At 46.5% G+C, this 22,600-nt stretch overlaps 3 protein-coding genes across 7 annotated transcripts in view; 1 reads left to right on the top strand and 2 right to left on the bottom strand.

The window, feature by feature from the left end:
- Window positions 1-499: 499 nt before the first annotated feature.
- On the bottom strand, window positions 500-9,936 carry rnf115 (ring finger protein 115). The gene is made up of 9 exons (XM_038994822.1): window positions 9,810-9,936; window positions 7,852-7,910; window positions 7,645-7,699; window positions 7,128-7,438; window positions 6,907-6,975; window positions 6,541-6,613; window positions 5,701-5,794; window positions 1,670-1,785; window positions 500-1,583 (listed from the first exon to the last, which is right to left on the bottom strand). The coding sequence occupies exons 1-9, from the start codon at window positions 9,885-9,887 to the stop codon at window positions 1,464-1,466; spliced, it is 975 nt and encodes a 324-aa protein (XP_038850750.1). The 5' UTR covers window positions 9,888-9,936; the 3' UTR covers window positions 500-1,463.
- A 34-nt stretch (window positions 9,937-9,970) lies between these two features.
- Window positions 9,971-15,641, top strand: polr3c (polymerase (RNA) III (DNA directed) polypeptide C). Of its 5 annotated transcripts, none has more exons than XM_038994815.1 (14): window positions 9,971-10,129; window positions 10,305-10,451; window positions 10,524-10,788; window positions 10,870-11,088; window positions 11,221-11,297; window positions 11,446-11,550; window positions 11,908-12,081; window positions 12,218-12,265; window positions 12,393-12,475; window positions 12,565-12,715; window positions 12,790-12,891; window positions 14,630-14,679; window positions 14,883-15,032; window positions 15,555-15,641. In XM_038994815.1, exons 2-14 carry the CDS (start codon window positions 10,305-10,307, stop codon window positions 15,631-15,633), a joined length of 1,650 nt encoding a protein of 549 aa, XP_038850743.1. In that variant the 5' UTR covers window positions 9,971-10,129; the 3' UTR covers window positions 15,634-15,641. The 5 variants fall into 5 exon arrangements, with proteins under 5 accessions (XP_038850743.1, XP_038850744.1, XP_038850746.1 ...); XM_038994816.1 differs by having other exon boundaries at window positions 10,302-10,451; XM_038994818.1 differs by having other exon boundaries at window positions 9,972-10,129; window positions 10,554-10,788.
- A 1,889-nt stretch (window positions 15,642-17,530) lies between these two features.
- The window catches only part of itga10 (integrin, alpha 10), a 57,622-nt gene continuing 52,552 nt past the window's right edge, over window positions 17,531-22,600 (bottom strand). Inside the window, exons 24-31 of the mRNA XM_038992772.1 lie at window positions 22,301-22,390; window positions 22,116-22,200; window positions 21,886-21,999; window positions 21,690-21,797; window positions 21,428-21,541; window positions 21,005-21,100; window positions 17,713-17,826; window positions 17,531-17,581 (exon numbers count right to left, since the gene is read on the bottom strand). Coding sequence (XP_038848700.1) covers window positions 17,531-17,581; window positions 17,713-17,826; window positions 21,005-21,100; window positions 21,428-21,541; window positions 21,690-21,797; window positions 21,886-21,999; window positions 22,116-22,200; window positions 22,301-22,390 — 772 coding nt within the window. The remainder of the gene's footprint in view (window positions 17,582-17,712; window positions 17,827-21,004; window positions 21,101-21,427; window positions 21,542-21,689; window positions 21,798-21,885; window positions 22,000-22,115; window positions 22,201-22,300; window positions 22,391-22,600) is intronic.

Here is a 22,600-nt window from a genome sequence, read left to right as displayed (position 1 = left end):
CGTCTCAATAGTCAAAATGATGTCCCCTCGTCTCCTTTCTGCACTGATGTGACAGAGCTAGAAAGGCAAAACCAAATTCCTGGTGTGCATCCACCATGTTCAGTGCAGATGATGAGGAGAGGAAGCCACTCTAGACGATTGAGAAGCATCCCAGGAGTAGAGGGGTAGGGAGAGACATTGTTTTACAGCAGTGCTTTTCAGAAGGATGGAAAAAGAGGAATATGGAGAAAAGAGTAGAAAAAACGAGATGGGGTTGATGTTTGAAGCGAGGTAAAGGCAAGTGCTTGGTCATGATGAGGCAGAGGACAGCTAATGGATCATGATGTGTGTGTGGGGGTCTACCGAATCATGATGTGTGTGTGGGGGTCTACCGAATCATGATGTGTGTGTACTCTGTGTGTGTGTGTGGGGGTCTACCGAATCATGATGTGTGTGTGGGGGTCTACCGAATCATGGTGTGTGTGTGGGGGTCTACCGAATCATGATGTGTGTGTGGGGGTCTACCGAATCATGGTGTGTGTGTGTGGGGGTCTACCGAATCATGATGTGTGTGTGGGGGTCTACCGAATCATGATGTGTACTCTGTGTGTGTGTGAACATGGTTCCAGGGGCATTGAGACAGGAACAACCATACTGAGATGACCATCCTATGACTGTAGATGAAGAGATGATTCAGAAAGGAGGAGTGAGATGAAGGGATGACACGGAGGAATGAGGCAGAGATGAAGGGATGACACGGAGGAATGAGGCAGAGATGAGGGGATGACACGGAGGAATGAGGCAGAGATGAGGGGATGACACGGAGGAATGAGGCAGAGATGAGGGGATGACACGGAGGAATGAGGCAGAGATGAGGGGATGACACGGAGGAATGAGGCAGAGATGAAGGGATGACACGGAGGAATGAGGCAGAGATGAAGGGATGACACGGAGGAATGAGGCAGAGATGAAGGGATGACACGGAGGAATGAGGCAGAGATGAAGGGATGACACGGAGGAATGAGGCAGAGATGAAGGGATGACACGGAGGAATGAGGCAGAGATGAAGGGATGACACGGAGGAATGAGGCAGAGATGAAGGGATGACACGGAGGAATGAGGCAGAGATGAAGGGATGACACGGAGGAATGAGGCAGAGATGAAGGGATGACACGGAGGAATGAGGCAGAGATGAAGGGATGACACGGAGGAATGAGGCAGAGATGAAGGGATGACACGGAGGAATGAGGCAGAGATGAAGGGATGACACGGAGGAATGAGGCAGAGATGAAGGGATGACACGGAGGAATGAGGCAGAGATGAAGGAGGTATATCCTTCAGAAAGTCCTTATCTCCCGTGTGCAGTAATTCGTAGAGAAGAGGGGGATGAGGGTCAAAAAAGTGGAATGAAGGACAGATGAGATGGAGAGATTAAAAGGAGGTCAGAGGAGAGGTGCGATAAGGCGATGAGGGGGAGGTGTATTTCAGAAGGACCATCTCTCCTGTGTGCGGGGGTCCGTGTTTAGAGAGGGGGATTCTGGGGGGTTCTGGGTGTTGCTGTCTTCTCCATTCAACCCCTTCCTACACACAGGACACGTATCGTGCTGCAGAAAGAGAGAGAGGAGAAAATCAGTTACAAACGTCTTCAAAACATTCCTCCTACTAAATATTACCCCACCCTCCTCCTCACCATTTCCAGCCAGGGTACTATACAGTCTGAGTGGAAGAAGTGGTTGCAGGGTAGCTGTCTGACGGGCTCTCCCACTGCAAAGTCCTCCTTGCACACCGGACACTCCATACTGCAGTCTGGAGACACACACACACCTTTTTTATTATCTAGTATTACATTCCTGTTATAAATGATCATACAGAAGTATCTTACATGCAGGTAAAATACTCCATATTACAGTATACAGAGAACGGGGGAGAGATGGGAAGACTGAAGGGATGATGAAGCAGGGGTTACATTAGATGTTTGTGTTGAACCTTTATTTAACCAGGCAAGTCAGTTAACAACAAATTCTTATTTACAATGACGGCCTACCAGACATTAAAATAACTGAAGCCTAACATCTGATGCTAAATTACTGAGTGACTGGTTGAGATGATTTCAGAGGAATAGGTAGCACTCTTAATGACAAGAGACAGTAAGACAACAGCTATGTGGGCCCTGAGCCAGGGGAGACAGAGAGAGAGACAACAGCTATGTGGGCCCTGAGCCAGGGGAGACAGAGAGGGAGACAACAGCTATGTGGGCCCTGAGCCAGGGGAGACAGAGAGACAACAGCTATGTGGGCCCTGAGCCAGGGGAGACAGAGAGACAACTATGTGGGCCCTGAGACAGAGACAACTATGTGGGCCCTGAGCCAGGGAAGACAGAGAGACAACAGCTATGTGGGCCCTGAGCCAGGGGAGACAGAGAGGGAGAGGGAGACAACAGCTATGTAGGCTCTGAGCCAGGGGGGACAGAGAGGGAGACAACAGCTATGTGGGCCCTGAGCCAGGGGGGACAGAGAGAGACAGAGAGACAACAACTATGTGGGCCCTGAGCCAGGGGGGACAGAGAGAGACAGAGAGACAACAGCTATGTGGGCCCTGAGCCAGGGGGGACAGAGAGAGAGAGGGAGACAACAGCTATGTGGGCCCTGAGCCAGGGGGGACAGAGAGAGAGAGGGAGACAACAGCTATGTGGGCCCTGAGCCAGGGGGGACAGAGAGGGAGACAACAGCTATGTGGGCCCTGAGCCAGGGGGGACAGAGAGGGAGACAACAGCTATGTGGGCCCTGAGCCAGGGGGGACAGAGAGAGAGAGGGAGACAACAGCTATGTGGGCCCTGAGCCAGGGGGGACAGAGAGGGAGACAACAGCTATGTGGGCCCTGAGCCAGGGGGGACAGAGAGGGAGACAACAGCTATGTGGGCCCTGAGCCAGGGGGGACAGAGAGGGAGAGGGAGACAACAGCTATGTGGGCCCTGAGCCAGGGGGGACAGAGAGAGACAGAGAGGGAGACAACAGCTATGTGGGCCCTGAGCCAGGGGGGACAGAGAGAGAGAGGGAGACAACAGCTATGTGGGCCCTGAGCCAGGGGAGACAGAAAGGGAGAGGGAGACAACAGCTATGTGGGCCCTGAGCCAGAGAGAGACAGAGACAACAGCTATGTGGGCCCTGAGCCAGGGGGGACAGAGAGAGACAGAGAGGGAGACAACAGCTATGTGGGCCCTGAGCCAGGGGGGACAGAAAGGGAGAGGGAGACAACAGCTATGTGGGCCCTGAGCCAGAGAGAGACAGAGACAACAGCTATGTGGGCCCTGAGCCAGGGGGGACAGAGAGAGACAGACAGAGAGGGAGAGTGAGACAACAGCTATATGGGCCCTGGGCCAGGGGGGACAGAGAGAGACAGAGAGGGAGAGTGAGACAACAGCTATGTGGGCCCTGGGCCAGGGGGGACAGAGAGAGACAGACCAAAAGAGAGAGACAGAGTGAGACCGAGAGAGAGGAAGAGAGACAGAGAGGAAGAGAGAGAGTGAAACAGTGGACAGATGTGTGTATGTGTGAGAAAGACGAGGACAGGAGACAGCAGCTAGAGAGAGAGAGAGAGAGGAGTCCTCATTTACCCCAATGAGTCAGCTGTCAGCAGCACAGCTATAGTTTATTTACAGTACCAGTCAAAAGTATAGACACATCTACTCATTCAAGGGTTTTTCCTTTATCTTTACAATTGTCTACATTGTAGAATAATAGTGAAGACATCAAAACTATGAAATAACACATATGGAATCATGTAGTAACCAAAAAAGTGTTAAACAAATCAAAATATATTTTATATGAGATTCTTCAAAGTAGCCACCCTTTGTCTTGATGACAGCTTTGCACACTCTTAACCAGCTTCATTAGGTAGTCACCTGGAATGCATTTCAATTAACAGGTATGCCTTGTTAAAAGTTAATTTGTGGAATTGATTTCCTTCTTAATGCTTTGAGACAATCAGTTGTGTTGTGACAAGGTAGGGGTGGTATACAGAAGATAGCCCTATTTGGTAAAAGACCAAGTCCATAGTATGGCAAGAAAAGCTGAAATAAGCAAAGAGAAACGACAGTCCATCATTACTTTAAGACATGAAGTTCAGTCAATCCGGAACATTTCAAGAACTTTGAAAGTTTCTTCAAGTGCAGTCGCAAAAACCATCAAGCGCTGTGATGAAACTGGCTCTGATGAGGACTGCCATAATGCCACTTTAATAATGTTTACATATCTTGCCTCACTCATATCATATGTATATACTGTATTTTATACCATCTATTGCATCTTGCCTATGGCGCTCTGTCATCGCTCATCCATATATTTATATGTATAAATTCTTATTCCATTCCTTTACTTAGATGTGTGTATATTAGGTAGTTGTTGAAATTGTTAGATTACTTGTTAGATATTGCTGCACTGTCAGAACTAGAAGCACAAGCATTTCGCTACACTCACAATAACATCTGCTAACCATGTGTATGTGACCAATAAAATGTCATTTGATAGGAAAGGAAGACCCAGAGTTACCTCTACTGCAGAGGATAAATTCATTAGAGTTAACTGCACCTCAGATTGCAGCCCAAATAAACGCTTCAGAGTTCAAGTAACAGACACATCTCAACATCAACTGTTCAGAGGAGACTGCGTGAATCAGGCCTTCATGGTCGAATTGCTGCAAAAGAAAACACTCCTAAAGGACAACAGTAAGAAGAAGAGACTTGCTTGGGCCAAGAAACATGAGCAATGGACAAATTAGATTTTTTGTATCCAACCGCCGTGTCTTTGTGAGACGCTGAGTAGGTGAACGGATAATCTTAGCATTTGTGGTTCCCGCCGTGAAGCATGGAGGTGTGATGGTGCTCTGCTGGTGACACTGTCTGTGATTTATTTAGAATTCAAGTCACACTTAACCAGCATGGCTACCACAGCATTCTACAGCGATATGCCATCCCATCTGGTTTGGGCTTAGTGGTACTATCATTTGTTTTTCAACAGGACAATGACCCAACACACCCCCAGGCTGTGTAAGGGCTATTTGACCAAGAAGGAGTGATGGAGGGCTGCATCAGATGACCTGGCCTCCACAATTATTTTTTATTTAACTAGGCAAGTCAGTTAAGAACAAATTCTTATTTTACAATGACGGGCGACGCAGGGCCAATTGTGCACCGCCCTATGGGAATCCCAATCACAGCCGGATGTGATTCAGCCTGGATTCGAACCGGGGACTGTAGTGACGCCTCTTGCACTGAGATGCAGTGCCTTAGACCGTTGCGCCACTTGGGAGCACAATCACCCGACCTCAACCCAATTGAGATGGTTTGGGATGAGTTGGACCGTAGAGCGAAGGAAAATCAGCCAACAAGTGCTCAGCATATGTGGGAACTCAAGATTGTTGGAAAAGCATTCCAGGTAAAGCTGGTTGAGAGAATGCCAAGAGTGTGCAAAGCTGTGTGTGCAAGGCAAAGGGTGGCTACTTAGAATCTAAAACTTAAAATATAGTTTGTTTTGTTTAACACTTTTTTGGTTACAACAAAAAAAGTGTTATTTCATAGTTTGATGTTTTCACTATTTTTCTACAATGTATAAAATTGTAAAAATAAAGAAAAACCCTTGAATGAATAAGCGTGTCCAAACTTTTGATTGGTAGTGTATAGGCCACGGCACTATGGAGAGACTGGAGAGGAGGTAAAGGACTGACCTGCTTGATCCTGAGACACGTTGACTGTAGGAATGGAGGAGATCTTCTCTTTCTCTGCAGGAGGAGGGCCCGTGTTCTCAAACTGACCTAACAACTACACACAGGTAGACAGAGAACATACATCACAATGGTTGCTGCAGGAACTATAAGAACAGCTTTACAATCCACCTTTGTGCTGTAAGCTGTGTGCTAACCTAGCATGATACAACAAAAGAGTAAAACCATCAGAAACACCCTGGAAAAGATAGAGAGAAAATAACAAGAGAACGGCTAAACCTTCATTAGCATTCTGGGTCTACCAACATCCATATAGCATTCTGGGTCTACCAACATCCATATAGCATTCTGGGTCTACCAACATCCATATAGCATTCTGGGTCTACCAACATCCATATAGCATTCTGGGTCTACCAACATCCATATAGCATTCTGGGTCTACCAACATCCATATAGCATTCTGGGTCTACCAACATCCATATAGCATTCTGGGTCTACCAACATCCATATAGCATTCTGGGTCTACAAACATCCATATAGCATTCTGGGTCTACCAACATCCATATAGCATTCTGGGTCTACCAACATCCATATAGCATTCTGGGTCTACCAACATCCATATAGCATTCTGGGTCTACCAACATCCATATAGCATTCTGGGTCTACCAACATCCATATAGCATTCTGGGTCTACCAACATCCATATAGCATTCTGGGTCTACCAACATCCATATAGCATTCTGGGTCTACCAACATCCATATAGCATTCTACGTAGTATGAAGTAATAGTTGCTTAGTGGCCATACATACCAAATCATGTGAATGGGGTTTGTGCGTGCGTACCTGTGTGATGACTGCGTCCAGTCCCCCCTGTCCCCAAGCATAGTCCCCTGGGTTAGAGTGTAGCATCCCCGTCCTAACACACAGAGAGAGGAGGTCAATTACAGTTAAAGATGAAACATTCAGGAAATATCCTGTTTCACACATGATGAACAGCAACAATATGTGTTGTGATTTAGTCTAGGTTTAAATGACAGGGTCCCAGAGGTGCTGGCTGAGGCACACCCATAACAAGTCAGGGGACATTCAAATATTCATGTTGATCCACCTCACTATTTGTAAGGAATCCACAAGAGAAAGTGTGTAAGTCAAACTGTGGACTTACATAATGTATAACCACTGCTTACATGGCAGTAAGAAGGTTCTTACCAAGAGAGGGGAGGTTGGCCAGGAACTCCAGAGTTGGCAAATAGACCAGCCAGAAACTGTTGTACTATCCTACAGAGAGAGAAGGCACACACATCAGTTAGGAATGAGATCAGCAGAACATTGAAAACTAAAAAAAAGACTACATTTAGAACCTGCAAATCCTGACTGATCAAAACAGCCATATGAATATCAACATGGCATCGTAAGGAGAGGAGTCTCACCCCTCTACGGCAGGCGAGCGGTCAGGTCTGCTGCTCCCTCTGGAGCGGTACCTCCGCTGACTGTGCAGGCGAGGGGGGCGACCGGGCCCCCAGTGTTCCCCCCCTCCCAGAGGACCCCCCAGGGGTCCTCCTAACCCAGCAGGAACTGACCCTCCGATAGGACCTCCTCCCAGGCCTCCTAGCCCTCCCAGCCCCCCCAGACCTAACCCCCCTGCTCCTACCCCAACCCCTCCACCAGGGACCCGGGGCTCTGATTCTGGACTGTCACCATCCACTGTGAAAGGCCTCTCTACAAACAACAGGTGCCACAGCTGCTGAGAGAAATGAGGGGTGAGGGTGAAAGGGAGAGTGGGAGGAGGGGGAATGGAGAGAGGGACAGTGGAAGGGAGAGAAAGATAGAGAAAGCATGTGAAAGAAAGATGGGATCACAAAGGTACATTTAGTACAGATGAGATCACAGTAGACATTTGCATCCCCCCCCACCCCTGTATCCTCCAGGCCACAGTGCATATCATACCTCTGCAAACTGTGTGGCTGTGTCATCTGTCCCGTTAGCGCCACCCTCTAGCAGACTGAGGGAAACAGCACACAGGAGGCAGAACACAGCATTAGTAACATCCAACATCTATACACAGTCATTCTCCACCACCTTCCATTCACTCTGCCTAGCCTATATCTGGTAGATTCATTAAAGCTACAGACATAATAAACAAGATATTCTCACCTGGAATCTTCTGTTACCTCCTCTATAAAGCCAGACTCACACCTGGGACAGATGTACTCCTGCAAAAACACACAATACCACACACTCAGAGAGTACATGGGTTACACTGTGTTCTATACTTTGCTGGTGAGGCAGCTATGCAGGGGTTTCTGTCTGTAGAATGAGGAAATGTCTAGTAGAGATCTGTGGCAGAGTCAGGATATAGCCTGTTTGAACATAGCATTAAGCAGGAACATACAACATGTAAAGTGGAAGTTGTCATCGAGAAGTATTCTTCCCTGGCACCAGTGTTGAGTTCACTCACAATGGGATTAGGCCTATGACACAGACATGTTCTTTATTCCACAAAACAAAAGGACACTTGAACTTGAAGTGAACCTCATTCCAAAATTGTTCAAAACCTGTATTGCTGTATGCAATATTGTGTGTAGGCTTAGGCTATGCCTCAGCCATTGTCATCTGGTGAAAACATACAGATACTATGCCTGAAATAAGGCTTCAGATGGACAAGCACAGGGTTCTGCCATGTATGTTTGAGGCATGCACCCTCTCTCTTTCAGTGGATGTCTTGGGGAGGTGAGACAGATGAACTGCTTATATGCCGTCAGTGAGTGGGCATGGCTGAAACATGCCTCAGCAGCACAGAGAGACAGAGTGTGACACAGTGAGACCAGCAGGCAGAGTTAGCCTGTGGGTAGGCTAGATCAGGGTTTACCAAATTCACGCCCAACCCCAGTACAAGTTTAGTTTCTTGCCTCAGCGCTTCACAACTGATTCAAATAATCAAAGCTTTTATTTAACTAGGCAAGTCAGTTAACAAATTCTTATTTACAATGACGGCCTACCACGGCCAAACCCTAACCCGTACTACACTGGCCCAATGGGACTCCCAATCATGGCCGGTTGTAATACAGCCTGGAATCAAACCAGGGTCTGTGGTGACGCCTCTAGCACTGAGATGCAGTGCCTTAGACCGCTGCATCACTCTGGAGCCCAATCATGATGATGGGGGGGGCAGGACCGAGTTTGGGAAACACTGGGCTAGATGGATCGGACCCATAGGCACAGATCTATTTCCCAATAAGAGGGAAATCCCAAAACTAGGCCCGTGTCAGTGTCTAGGCCTACTACAGCCTCCTCTCAGATTTAGCTTCAATGGCAGGAAGGGAATAAACAGGGGATTACCAGCCTGCCTCTCACTGACCAGCCTAACATACACAAATGTATCCTAGCTAACGTTGGTTTAGACAAGCAGACTGAGTGACTTACTGACACATTGACTGACTACCAGAGACTGCGAGTCAATTACAAACAGATAGCTACACGACTAGCTAGCTAAATGCAAAACGTTAAGTGTCATAACTTCTCTTCTAGAATGAACGCAGTCAATACGGATTAATGTAGTTAAAAGCAGTCAAAAAAAATGTAGTTAAAAGCAGTCAAGCAGTCAAAATATTGTGCAATGTCTTTCTACATTTTACTTTCAGTTTGATTGTGAAACTTAACTGTGCCACATTCAGTTGCCAAACGTTCACGAACGTTGCAGATAGAATGCGTAAATAGAGCCTACATGATGTATTGTTCTACATAATATTTTCTATCTGAACGTGCCAAACCGTTGTGTCCTGCTGAACGCGTCCCAGGCCAAGGCAACCCCCGTATTCCCTCTGCTTTAGTAGGACAAGGAGTAGCCAGACTGGCCGAGTTACGTTATAATGTCTTTGTTAAAGAAATTAGTTGACAAATCCTATTGTTAAAGCGAGCAACAACAAACATCAACATTGTTTGTTTGCTAGCTAGAGCCAGTGCCGAGGGCCCTACTGGCTAGCCGTCTACAGTTAGCAGCTAGCTAGTTAAACAACTACTGCTATTTGCTGGATTCGGTTGTCAACCGACGGAAAAGAACAAGACCTGCATTGAACAGCCATGATCGGGACACGGTGAAACGACTGACTTACCGGGAGCTTGGGGCTTACTTCTCCCTTACAACAATGACAGAAGAACCGATGCGGGGGAACCGCCGCAGCTTCCGCCATCTTCCCCAGAATAGCAAACAGTGACGTCGGTCCTCCTGCATACCAAAGAGGGTGGTCCGCCAACATCCCTTCATGCAATGCGCAACTCTTTGGGAAAATAAGCTTACCTGTGGCGGAAATTCGGAGGGCGGAAATTCGTTGTGTTGTGGCGCTGGCAATCACATGTGTTTGGGATTCTGAAGTTGTTTTGCGAGGATTCTCCCGAAACTCATTTCATGATCTGAAAAGGGTGTTTTGCAAAGGTTTGTGAGCATGGCAGTTAAGTTATAAAATTAAAGTTGTTAGTTAACGTTGTTGAAAAGCCGTGATTTGGTTACCGGTTGTTAGTGTCATCATACTGCTCAGCATAAGTAAATTTCGATGAACAGTCCAAAAACGTGTTGTTGACCTGTTCCCCGGTTCCTCCTGTTTCAGCAGATGACTGCCCAGGAGGTGCGGCTGTGTGGCCTGCTGCTACAGGAGCACTTTGGAGAGGTGGTGGAGAGGATAGGCACTCACCTACTCAGAGGAGGGGCACAGAACCTCAGGACCATCGCCAATGAGACCAACACACCACTGGACCTGGTACTACACAAACAAACACACACACATAAAACATATTGTTCAACCTAGGTGGTGACCCTGTCTCTTCTGCAGGTGAAGAAGTCTCTGTGTGTGTTGGTACAGCACGGTGCTTGTGAGTTCGGGTCGGGCCGGCGAGGCCCCGGGAGCCCAGTGGAGTACCGGGCCAGCTGTGAGCGGGTTCTAAGGGTTCTGCGGTACCCGCGGTACATCTACACAGCTAAGACCCTGTATGGAGACACAGGAGAACTCATCGTGGAGGAGGTCCTACAACGAGGCCATATGACCATGAGCAACACGGTCAAGACTGTAGCTGACCGACTCACTCATAACATGGAGGGTGTGTGAGAGAGCGATTACAAGATGTATGATTATTCTATATTTTCTTCTCCTTCTGTCCTCATTATTTTTCTCTCTGTAGAGGGTCGTAGTATGGAGTACAGTGAGGTGGTCTCAGCCTTCTCTAAGCTGGTAGAGACTCACTTCCTGCAGCGCTGTCCTCCGGTGGCCGAGATGGGAACTGCAGCCACCTCCACTAACCCGGCGACCCCCGGCACCCCTGCCGCCTCCGCCTCCACTGCCCCCCCAACAGCAGAGAGCAACCCTGACTGCTACAAGCTGCCCCATGTTACACTCATAGGTACCGCAAACACTTTGTCTCATATAACACGTAGTACCTTTTCACCTGTGTGCATACCCACATGTAAACCTCCTGCTATATGTAATTCAGTAAATACTTGCTATACACTCGCTTGTTGTGTTTGTGGGGCAGGTCGCGGGAAGCGCAGACGCTCCAGTGACGACAGTGAGGAGCAGAGAGGAGGGAAGAAAGCCAAGATGGACTCCGAGGTCAGACCCTCTACCCTTGACACAGAGATAATGGGCTGCTATAGAGAATCAGAGAACCTTGTTCTGTTTTTCTTTTACTCCTCTCAATAAGGAATGGAACCGTTTGGAATGACTTGTGCCTCTTTCTATCCCCTCCCTCTCTTTCCAGTCGTGTGGTGATGAGGGGATCTACTGGCAGGTGAACTTTGAGAGGTTCCATCAGCACTTCAGAGACCAGGCCATCATTAGTGCTGTGGCCAGCAAACTGGACCAGGTCAGTGTCACAGACCCCTACAGACCACCTCCGTATGCTTGTAGACCACCCCCATTAAATCTCTCCTGGTCTAAGTCAGTGATTCCCAAACTGAGGGGTTAGCAGGGAGGGCGTGGTGTGGCCTAGTTAAATAAAAAATAAATGGCAACATTTTCTCTGCACTTCAAGACAAAATGTGTAGAATCGCAGGAAAGCTTTAAACCTACAAGATGTTTTCTCCACCAACAAGACGGGTGTGAACAGTTTGTATCATGAACAGTGCTTGTGCCCATATCAATAGATGTGTCATGTGGGATGTTCCCCAATGCTGGAAGGGGGGCCTGAGTGAAAAAGACCGTTCTCTCTACCCCCCCACAGACCAGTAGTGAGATTGTGAGGACTATGTTGAGGATGAGTGAGGTCACCACCACACAGACCGCCGCCTACACTCAGCCCCTCTCAGCCAATGAGATCTTCCGCTCCCTCCCGCCCAACTACAGCATCAGCAGACCAATCCTGGACCAGTACCTCTCCCTTCTGGTGGATGACCCGGTAGGAGCAGATCTAGGATCAGATACCCCTCCCCATATCCCAACCTTAACCATTGGGAGATCAATTGCAGAACTGACCTTGGATCAGTGCCTAGGAGGCGGGTAAACTGATGTTTCTCCCTCCCTCTGTTCCTCAGATGGAGTTTGTGGGGAAATCAGGTGACAGTGGAGGAGGAATGTACGTGGTCAGTATCCTTTTACAACCCTGATGAAACCTGTTTGAGTTTCTCATCCACACACTATTGTATAATAGGTCATTTCCAGTATTTCATGATACAGTTGTAAGTGGTCGTTTCTTGACTGACCACACAGATCTCCAAAGAGCCCTGGCCAACCTGGCGAGAGCTACACTGGAGTCTGTGGTACAGGAGAGGTTGGTGTGTTTGTCAGAGTTGGTCTGTGTCCATTTACTCTGTTTATGTCTCTGCCCACGGTGGCTACATAGCTTGTAGGGTGTCATTCATTCAACCTTTCCCATTGTCAGGTTTGGCTCGCGGTCGGCTAGGATCTTCCGTCTGTTGCTAAGGAAACGTCACCTGGAGCAGAAGCAGGTGGAGGACTTTGCTATGATCCCTGCCAAGGAGGCCAAAGACATGCTGTACACACTGCTGTCAGAGAACCTGGTACAGCTACAGGTAACACACAAATACACACACACACACTATACAAACCATACATTATCATGCTCACCTGTGTTTTTCCACCCTAGGAAATCCCTAAGACTCCTGACCACGCCCCTTCACGTACCTTCTACCTGTACACTGTCAACCAGCTGCCTACTGCCCGCCTACTGCTACAACACTGCTACAAGGTACACATTCAAACTAAGCTATAGTATGAGGAGCAGGATGAAACGCTGATATTGCAGATGAGCGTGATGCAAGATGTTGCACTCGCGACAAAATATTTGCGAACCTGAGGCGCAGCGGTAGTGCTGCAGTTTACTGAACACATATTGTCCACATTGACACATTAAATCCCCAGCCTCTTTCTTTCTCTCTTCTACAACTGTACCTTTACATCTACATTTTAAACTGTCTAAATAAAGAGGAAATACGGAAGGAGAACGAGTCAAAAATATACTTTCAGTTTATTAGGTACACCTATCTAGTACCAGGTCAGACCCCCCCTTTGCCTCCAGAACAGCCTGAATTCTTCGTGGCATGGACTCTAAAAGTCGGAAACGTTCCACAGGGATGTTAGTCCATGCTGATGCGATGGCATCACACGGTTGCTGCAGATTGGACAGTGGTACTCCACCGCCACCAGCCTGTACCGTTGACACCAGGCAGGATGGGTCCACGGACACATGCTGCTTACGGCAAATCCTGACTCTTCCATCAGCATGACGCAACAGAAACCGGGAGTCGTTGGATGTTTTTCCACTCATCAATTGTTCACTGTTGGTGATCTTGAGTCTAGTGGAGCCACTTCTTCTTGTTTTTAGCTGATAGGAGTGGAACCCGGTGTGGTCGTCTGCTGTACGTCTGCTGCCCATCCGTGACAAGGACCGACGAGTTGTGCATTCCGAGATGCCGTTCTGCACACCATTGTTGTACTGTGCTGTTATTTGCCTGTTTGTGGCCCGTCTGTTAGCTTGCACGATTCTTGCCTTTCTCCTTCGGCCTCTCTCATCAACAAGCTGTTTTCGCCCACAGGACTGCCGCTGACCAGATGTTTGTTCATTCTCGGGAAACCATAGACACTGCTGTGCGTGAAAAGCCCTGGACAGTGGCCGTTTCTGAGATCTGGCATGCCTGACACCGACGATCATATCACTCTCAAAGTCGCTTAGGTCACTGGCTTTGCCCATTCTAACATTCAATCAAACAGTAACTGAATGCCTCAATGCCTGTCTGCCTGCTTTATATAGCAAGCCACGGTCACGTGACTCAGTCTGTAGGAGCGATATTTTTCCGTGAATGTGGTGGTGTACCTAATAACCTGGCCGGTGAGTGTATATCTGCATGTGTACTTTACGGTGCTGCAACTTGATCGCTTCAGGACCACAACAGCAGAGACATTTAGTGTCGCAATTCACACTCCATTGTTGCGGAAGCCCGCCTGATATTGCTTCTACATCTGCATTGCTTGCTGTTTGGGGTTTTAGGCTGTGTTTCTGTAGAAGCGCTCTGTGACATCTGCTGATGTAAAAAGGGCTTTATAAATACATTTTGATTTGATTGCTGTTTACTTCGTGCACCGCTGACTTGACAATTAATGGTGGACGTCTGTCTTGCAGATAGGGCTGGGAATTGCCAAGGACCTCATGATATTATCACAATACTTAGGTGCTGATACAATATGTATTGCGATTCTCGCGTTTCTATATGCAATGCGATATTGCGATTTGATGTTCCAAACATATTGCTCGCTATATGTCTGCTGCAGAGAGACGAGAGCGCATGAGAACGTTTGTTTTGATCAGTCATGGAAATAAAAGTGCAGAAAATCTGTTGGCTTACTAATATAAAAAGAAGATGGAGAACAGGTCCAAAACAATATTGCGATATGTAACTGTATACATTTTTCCCCATCACTACTTGCAGACAGTGGCTAATCTGATTGAGAGGCGCCTCTTCGAGACCAAGGAGAACAAGTGAGTTTATTGATTGATTCCTAAGTGGATGGATGGATAGATTTGGTTTTATTCTCTAAGTTTCCTGCTAAGGTCTCTTTAGGTCTGCATATTGACTTTTAGAGGACAATAGAGGAGCACAATGGAAACAAGTCTGACTTTTTGTGTATATAATCCTCAGCAATTTTGGTACATGTACAAGACTTCCTGTGTTTGATTGACAGGCGTCTGCTGGAGAAGTCCCAGCGAATCGAGGCGATCCTGGCGTCGCTGCAGGCCAGTGGGGCGGAGCCTGAACAGCTGACAGAGGTGGAGGAGATGATCACTGCCCCCGAGAGACAGCAGCTAGAAGCCCTGCGACATCACATCAACAAGTACTGCATTACCACTGCACCTTAATTACCACTGCACCTTAATTACCACTGCACCTTAATTACCACTGCACCTTAATTACCACTGCACCTTAATTAAAAGCTGTTGAGAAGCCTTTTGGTCCTATACTTGGCACTCCGGTACCGCTTGCCATGCGGTAGCAGAGAGAACAGTCTATGACTGGGGTGGCTGGAGTCTTTGACAATTTTTAGGGCCTTCCTCTGACACCGCCTGGTATATAGGTCCTGGATGGCAGGAAGCTTGGCCCCAGTGATGTACTGGGCCGTACGCACTACCCTCTGTAGTGCCTTGCAGTTGCTGTACCAGGCAGTGATGCAACCAGTCAGGATGCTACTGCTACGACACCCATACTATATATATATATATATATATATATGACAACAGCTAGAGGCCTACGACATCACATCAACAAGTACTACTACATACTTGTTACTACTACACTGATATTACTAATACTGCTACATTACTGTAGCTTTATTACCTCGTTTCTTTTCTCCCTGAAGGTTGGACTCTACAGAGAACCAGGTGGATGAGACTGTCTTTCTACTGGAGTCCTACATCTTCTCTACCAAGACCAAGTGAGAGGGAGGGAGGGAGGGGAGAAACACAATGGACATGAAGTTGCATCAATAAAATATGTTTGGGTTTTCATATACCTGACTCAGTTGGTGCTTTTTTTGCCTGACGTACAGACGTCGTTATTTCAGTTATATGTTCAACAATGTCTGCTAGTGTGAAAGTGTTTTTCTTTTATACAATGAAGTAGTCTGAAATGCCAGATAAAAAAAAAAAAAAAAGATAAACCAAATATTTTATTACATTATTAAGTGTATTTAGGATCATTCATACACATTAACTATCTATGTATAAATTAATATGAAAGAAACTAAAATAACATTTACAAAAACTTTAATTATCAACAGTTTTAATTTGACTCAAAAAATGAACTGTACTGTAGAGAAAATGTGTGAAAAATCTAAAGTCATGATGACTTCTGAATATTAAATAGACAGTTAGGTTTGTAACAGCGTTTCATAGAAATACAAATATATTCACATGATTATAAGCGGCCCCCATTATCAGGTAGTGCATTTTCATTCAAGCTTCCTTGAAGGATGGAACTGCTTTCCATATAGCACAACATGGTACTAATTACAGGTTGATACCTGTACGGTATCTACTTATACAACATGGTACTAATTACAGGTTGATACCTGTACTGTATCTACTTATACAACGTGGTACTAATTACAGGTTGATACCTGTACGGTATCTACTTATACAACATGGTACTAATTACAGGTTGATACCTGTACTGTATCTACTTATACAACATGGTACTAATTACAGGTTGATACCTGTACGGTATCTACTTATACAACATGGTACTAATTACAGGTTGATACCTGTACGGTATCTACTAATACAACATGGTACTAATTACAGGTTGATACCTGTACGGTATCTACTTATACAACATGGTACTAATTACAGGTTGATACCTGTACGGTATCTACTTATACAACATGGTACTAATTACAGGTTGATACCTGTACTGTATCTACTTATACAACATGGTACTAATTACAGGTTGATACCTGTACGGTATCTACTTATACAACATGGTACTAATTACAGGTTGATACCTGTATGGTATCTACTTATACAACATGGTACTAATTACAGGTTGATACCTGTACTGTATCTACTTATACAACATGGTACTAATTACAGGTTGATACCTGTACTGTATCTACTTATACAACATGGTACTAATTACAGGTTGATACCTGTACTGTATCTACTTATACAGATCTACGCTGTTTGACGTCTGCAGTAATTGAACATCATACCAAGTCACATTGCACCAGGAGTGTCAAACTCATTCCACGGAGGGCTGTGTGTCTGTAGGTTTTTGTTTTGTCCATTCAATTAATTAAGACCTAGACAACCTGTTGAGTGGAGTCCCTCACTAATTCGTGACCTTAATTCATCAATCAAGTACAAGGGTGGAGTGAACCTGCAGACACTCAGCCCTCCGTGGAATGAGTTTGACACGTGGTGTACAGCATTATTTTCTGTCTGGGACATCTCTGCAGAAAACTCCTGTTCACGTCCTTCCTGCTGTACCTTTCTAAACAGGTGTGTAACTACAGCACTACAGCCATTGGTTCACCTGTAGAAACAGACAAGATGTTGGGGTGTCTGATGATAGATGCAGTCTGTGCCATGTGGTGTTAGGGGTTTTGACAGTTCACACACACACTGGGCGACGCTCATCTATACCGGCTGTGCGTTCTTTATGGGGGGGCATGATTTAGAAGAGAGGGAAGGCATCTGTTTTTATTGCTGGGGGGGGCGGAGCAGTCTGTGCAGGTCGTTGCCATGGGGATGGGCACGAAGTGGACTCTTTCTGTGGTTCTCTGGTTGTCACAGATACTGTATCCATTGACTGACATCATGGCGGCGAGGTGCGGGCTCAGTCCTCGAGTTCCTCATCCTTTATCTGTTTACGAGTGAAGAACCCCAGCTGGAGAAAGGAGGGATGAGAAGGAAGGAGTGAAACCCAAAGTTTTGATCTTTACCACAAAGGCAGAGGAGAAAGAAGTTATTGCAGTGTGAGGTACAGAGGTACTGTATGGTGAGGTGTGATTGGTGTACCTTCCACATTGCGAAGATGATGAGGGCCAATAGCAGAAGCCCTCCAATGATGCTACCTATCAGAATCCAGAGAGAAATGGGTATGGCCCGCCCCTTTAGTACCTCCAACACTGTCTGACGGAGAGAAAGATAAAAAAAGGCTGATAGTAGAGACAGTCAGATATTCATCACCCTATACCAGCTTCCTACTCTATCTGGATGTAAACGACAGTCAGACATATTCATCACCCTATACCAGCTTCCTACTCTATCTGGATGTAAACGACAGTCAGACATATTCATCACCCTATACCAGCTTCCTACTCTATCTGGATGTAAACGACAGACAGACAGATATTCATCACCCTATACCAGCTACCTACTCTATCTGGATGTAAACGACAGTCAGACAGATATTCATCACCCTATACCAGCTTCCTACTCTATCAGGATGTAAACGACAGTCAGACAGATATTCATCACCCTATACCAGCTTCCTACTCTATCTGGATGTAAACGACAGACAGACAGATATTCATCACCCTATACCAGCTTCCTACTTTATCTGGATGTAAACGACAGACAGATATTCATCACCCTATACCAGCTTCCTACTCTATCAGGATGTAAACGACAGTCAGACAGATATTCATCACCCTATACCAGCTTCCTACTCTATCTGGATGTAAACGACAGACAGATATTCATCACCCTATACCAGCTTCCTACTCTATCTGGATGTAAACGACAGACAGACAGATATTCATCACCCTATACCAGCTTCCTACTTTATCTGGATGTAAACGACAGACAGATATTCATCACCCTATACCAGCTTCCTACTCTATCTGGATGTAAACGACAGACAGACAGATATTCATCACCCTATACCAGCTTCCTACTCTATCTAAATGTAAACGACAGACAGACAGATATTCATCACCCTATACCAGCTTCCTCTATCTGGATGTAAATGACAGTCAGACAGATATTCATCACCCTATACCAGCTTCCTACTCTATCTGGATGTAAACGACAGACAGACAGATATTCATCACCCTATACCAGCTTCCTACTCTATCTGGATGTAAACGACAGACAGACAGATATTCATCACCCTATACCAGCTTCCTACTCTATCTGGATGTAAACGACAGACAGACAGATATCATCACCCTATACCAGCTTCCTCTATCTGGATGTAAACGACAGACAGACAGATATCATCACCCTATACCAGCTTCCTCTATCTGGATGTAAATGACAGTCAGACAGATATTCATCACCCTATACCAGCTTCCTCTATCTGGATGTAAATGACAGTCAGACAGATATTCATCACCCTATACCAGCTTCCTACTCTATCTGGATGTAAACGACAGACAGACAGATATTCATCACCCTATACCAGCTTCCTACTCTATCTGGATGTAAACGACAGTCAGACAGATATTCATCACCCTATACCAGCTTCCTACTCTATCTGGATGTAAACGACAGTCAGACAGATATTCATCACCCTATACCAGCTTCCTACTCTATCTGGATGTAAACGACAGTCTGACAGATATTCATCACCCTATACCAGCTTCCTACTCTATCTGGATGTAAACGACAGACAGACATATTCATCACCCTATACCAGCTTCCTACTCTAGCAGGATGTAAACGACAGACAGACAGATATTCATCACCCTATACCAGCTTCCTACTCTATCTGGATGTAAACGACAGTCAGACAGATATTCATCACCCTATACCAGCTTCCTACTCTATCTGGATGTAAACGACAGACAGACATATTCATCACCCTATACCAGCTTCCTACTCTATCTGAATGTAAACGACAGACAGACAGATATTCATCACCCTATACCAGCTTCCTACTCTATCTGGATGTAAACGACAGACAGATATTCATCACCCTATACCAGCTTCCTACTCTATCTGGATGTAAACGACAGACAGACAGATATTCATCACCCTATACCAGCTTCCTACTCTATCTGGATGTAAACGACAGACAGACAGATATTCATCACCCTATACCAGCTTCCTACTCTATCTGGATGTAAATGAGTCAGGCACAGACAAGGCTAAACCAGTCCTCCACTATTAGTGGACTCATCTCTTCAGTGGGTCATATGATTGAGTGTAGTCTGGCCCAGGAGTGTGAAGGTGGACGGAAAGGCTCTGGAGCAACGAACCGCCCTTGCTCTCTCTGCCTGGCCGGTTCCCCTCTCTCCACTGGGATTCTCTGCCTCTAACCCTATTACAGGGGCTGAGTCACTGGCTTACTGGTGCTCTTTCATGCCGTCCCTAGGAGGGGTATGTCACTTGAGTGGGTTGAGTCACTGACGTGATCTTCCTGTCTGGGTTGGCGCCCCCCCTTGGGTTGTGCCGTGGCGGAGATCTTTGCCTTGTCTCAGGATGGTAAGTTGGTGGTTGAAGTTTTCCCTCTAGTGGTGTGGGGGCTGTGCTTTGGCTAAGTGGGTGGGGTTATATCCTTCCTGTTTGGCCCTGTCCGGGGGTATCATCGGATGGGGCCACAGTGTCTCCTGACCACTCCTGTCTCAGCCTCCAGTATTTATGCTGCAGTAGTTTATGTGTCGGGGGGCTAGGGTCAGTTTGTTATATCTGGAGTACTTCTCCTGTCTTATCCGGTGTCCTGTGTGAATTTAAGTATGCTCTCTCTAATTCTCTCTTTCTCTCTCTCGGAGGACCTTAGCCCTAGGACCATGCCTCAGGACTACCTGGCATGATGACTCCTTGCTGTCCCCAGTCCACCTGGCCATGCTGCTGCTCCAGTTTCAACTGTTCTGCCTGCGGCTATGGAACCCCGACCTGTTCACCGGACGTGCTACCTGTCCCAGACCTGCTGTTTTCAACTCTCTAGAGACAGCAGGAGCGGTAGAGATACTCTTAATGATCGGCTATGAAAAGCCAACTGACATTTACTCCTGAGGTGCTGACTTGCTGCACCCTCGACAACTACTGTGATCATTATTATTTGACCATGCTGGTCATTTATGAACATTTGAACATCTTGGCCATGTTCTATTATAATCTCCACCCGGCACAGCCAGAAGAGGACTGGTCACCCCTCATAGCCTGGTTCCTCTCTAGGTTTCTTCCTAGGTTTTGGCCTTTCTAGGGAGTTTTTCCTAGCCACTGTGCTTCTACACCTGCATTGCTTGCTGATTGGGGTTTTAGGCTGGGTTTCTGTACAGCACTTTGAGATATCAGCTGATGTAAGAAGAGCTATATAAATAAATTTGATTTGATTTGAGTGTTAATCCTGCTATTCTCTCACCTCCCTCCAGATGGCGCCACTCCCCAGAGTGACCAGGTTAGATTCCTGAGCAGCCAGACGATAGGCACTCACTATCCTCACCACCTTAAACTTAGCCTGGTGACAGAGACACAAAGTCAGAGTGAGTGTTTTTATAGTTAGAGCTGTGTGTGTGTGTGTGTGTGTGTGTGTGTGTGTGTGTGTGTGTGTGTGTGTGTGTGTGTGTGTGTGTGTGTGTGTGTGTGTGTGTGTGTGTGTGTGTGTGTGTGTGTGTGTGTGTGTGTGTGTGAGTGAGTGAGTGAGTGAGTGAGTGAGTGAGTGAGTGAGTGAGTGAGTGAGTGAGTGAGTGAGTGAGTGAGTGAGTGAGTGAGTGAGTGAGTGAGTGAGTGAGTGAGTGAGTGAGTGAGAGAGAGAGAGAGAGAGAGAGAGAGAGAAACTTCATACCTGTCTGAAGAAGTTGTCGTGGACCCTGCGACTGACTCGTATGAGAGCGGTCTGTCCTCGATGCAGCTGCTGTACCTCACACACCACCTCCACACACCACGACCTGCTGCAGTTCTACACACCGAAAACAGAAACATGTTACAACTGTAAATATACTATTTTGCTAGTTAGGATTGTGAATGTGATCATCTTGTGTGTGGGTATTTGTGTGTGTGTGCATGTATGTGCGTGCATCAGTGTATATGTGTGTGTCTGTTCTCACCAGTAGGTCAGTCTGTTGCATGTCTTCAGGATGTAGTGGTCGTACATCTCTCTGTCTGTCCTTCAGCTGGGACACGTCACTGTCTACACTGCAGTTCACCCCTGTCACCTGACATCACAAAGGTCACAGTTCAGAACCAGAGAGAAATGACAATAACTGTTTATTCCAACAGTAGTGAGAGATGGTTAGTACTCACGTTGTAAGAGAAGACCTCAGTAACAGCCATGAAGACTCTGTCTCCAGCTGCTACAGAGGGCAGGCTCAGCCTCAACTCCAGGTTACTCACACTGTAACAGCCCAGGTTCTGCAGCTACACACAGAACACATTAGTCTGACGTGTGTGTGTGTGTATAAAGACAGTCTGTATGGTTATGTGTGTGATTGTTCAGTAAGGATATTAGGGACACGGATATATTGTGTGCTTACCCTGAAGTGTGTGTAGAACTCTGGTCCTATTGCCTCTGATATGGTTCTGGTTGGGTGGACCTCATAACGGTTCAGATTGGAGTCACTACAAATAAAGGTAGAGATACAGGGAATGAGAGAGAGACAGAGAGAGAGAGAGAGAGAGAGAGAGAGAGAGAGAGAGAGATAGAAAGAGAGAGACTAACCTGGTGATGAAGAGGTCAGGTTCGTACTGAACCACAGTCTGGAGCTGAACACTGTTGTCTCCCAACGTAGCCTCTCTCTCCACACTGTCACTATGGGAACCAGGAACACAGAGATGTATGTGACAGACACATGACAAGACAAACACACAGTACTTCTGTCTCTGCTGTAGGATTATGACTAGGCTTATGTGACAGACACATGACAAGACAAACACACAGTACTTCTGTCTCTACTGTAGGATTATGACTAGGGTTAGACGGAATCAGTGGAGGCTGAATTTCAGGTTAATTTCTAGAAGC

This window comes from Salvelinus namaycush, chromosome 5, assembly GCF_016432855.1.
Source record: "Salvelinus namaycush isolate Seneca chromosome 5, SaNama_1.0, whole genome shotgun sequence".
NCBI lineage: Eukaryota > Metazoa > Chordata > Actinopteri > Salmoniformes > Salmonidae > Salvelinus > Salvelinus namaycush.
Note: the sequence above shows the minus strand (reverse complement) of the source record. Positions and strands in the feature narration are given on the sequence as shown.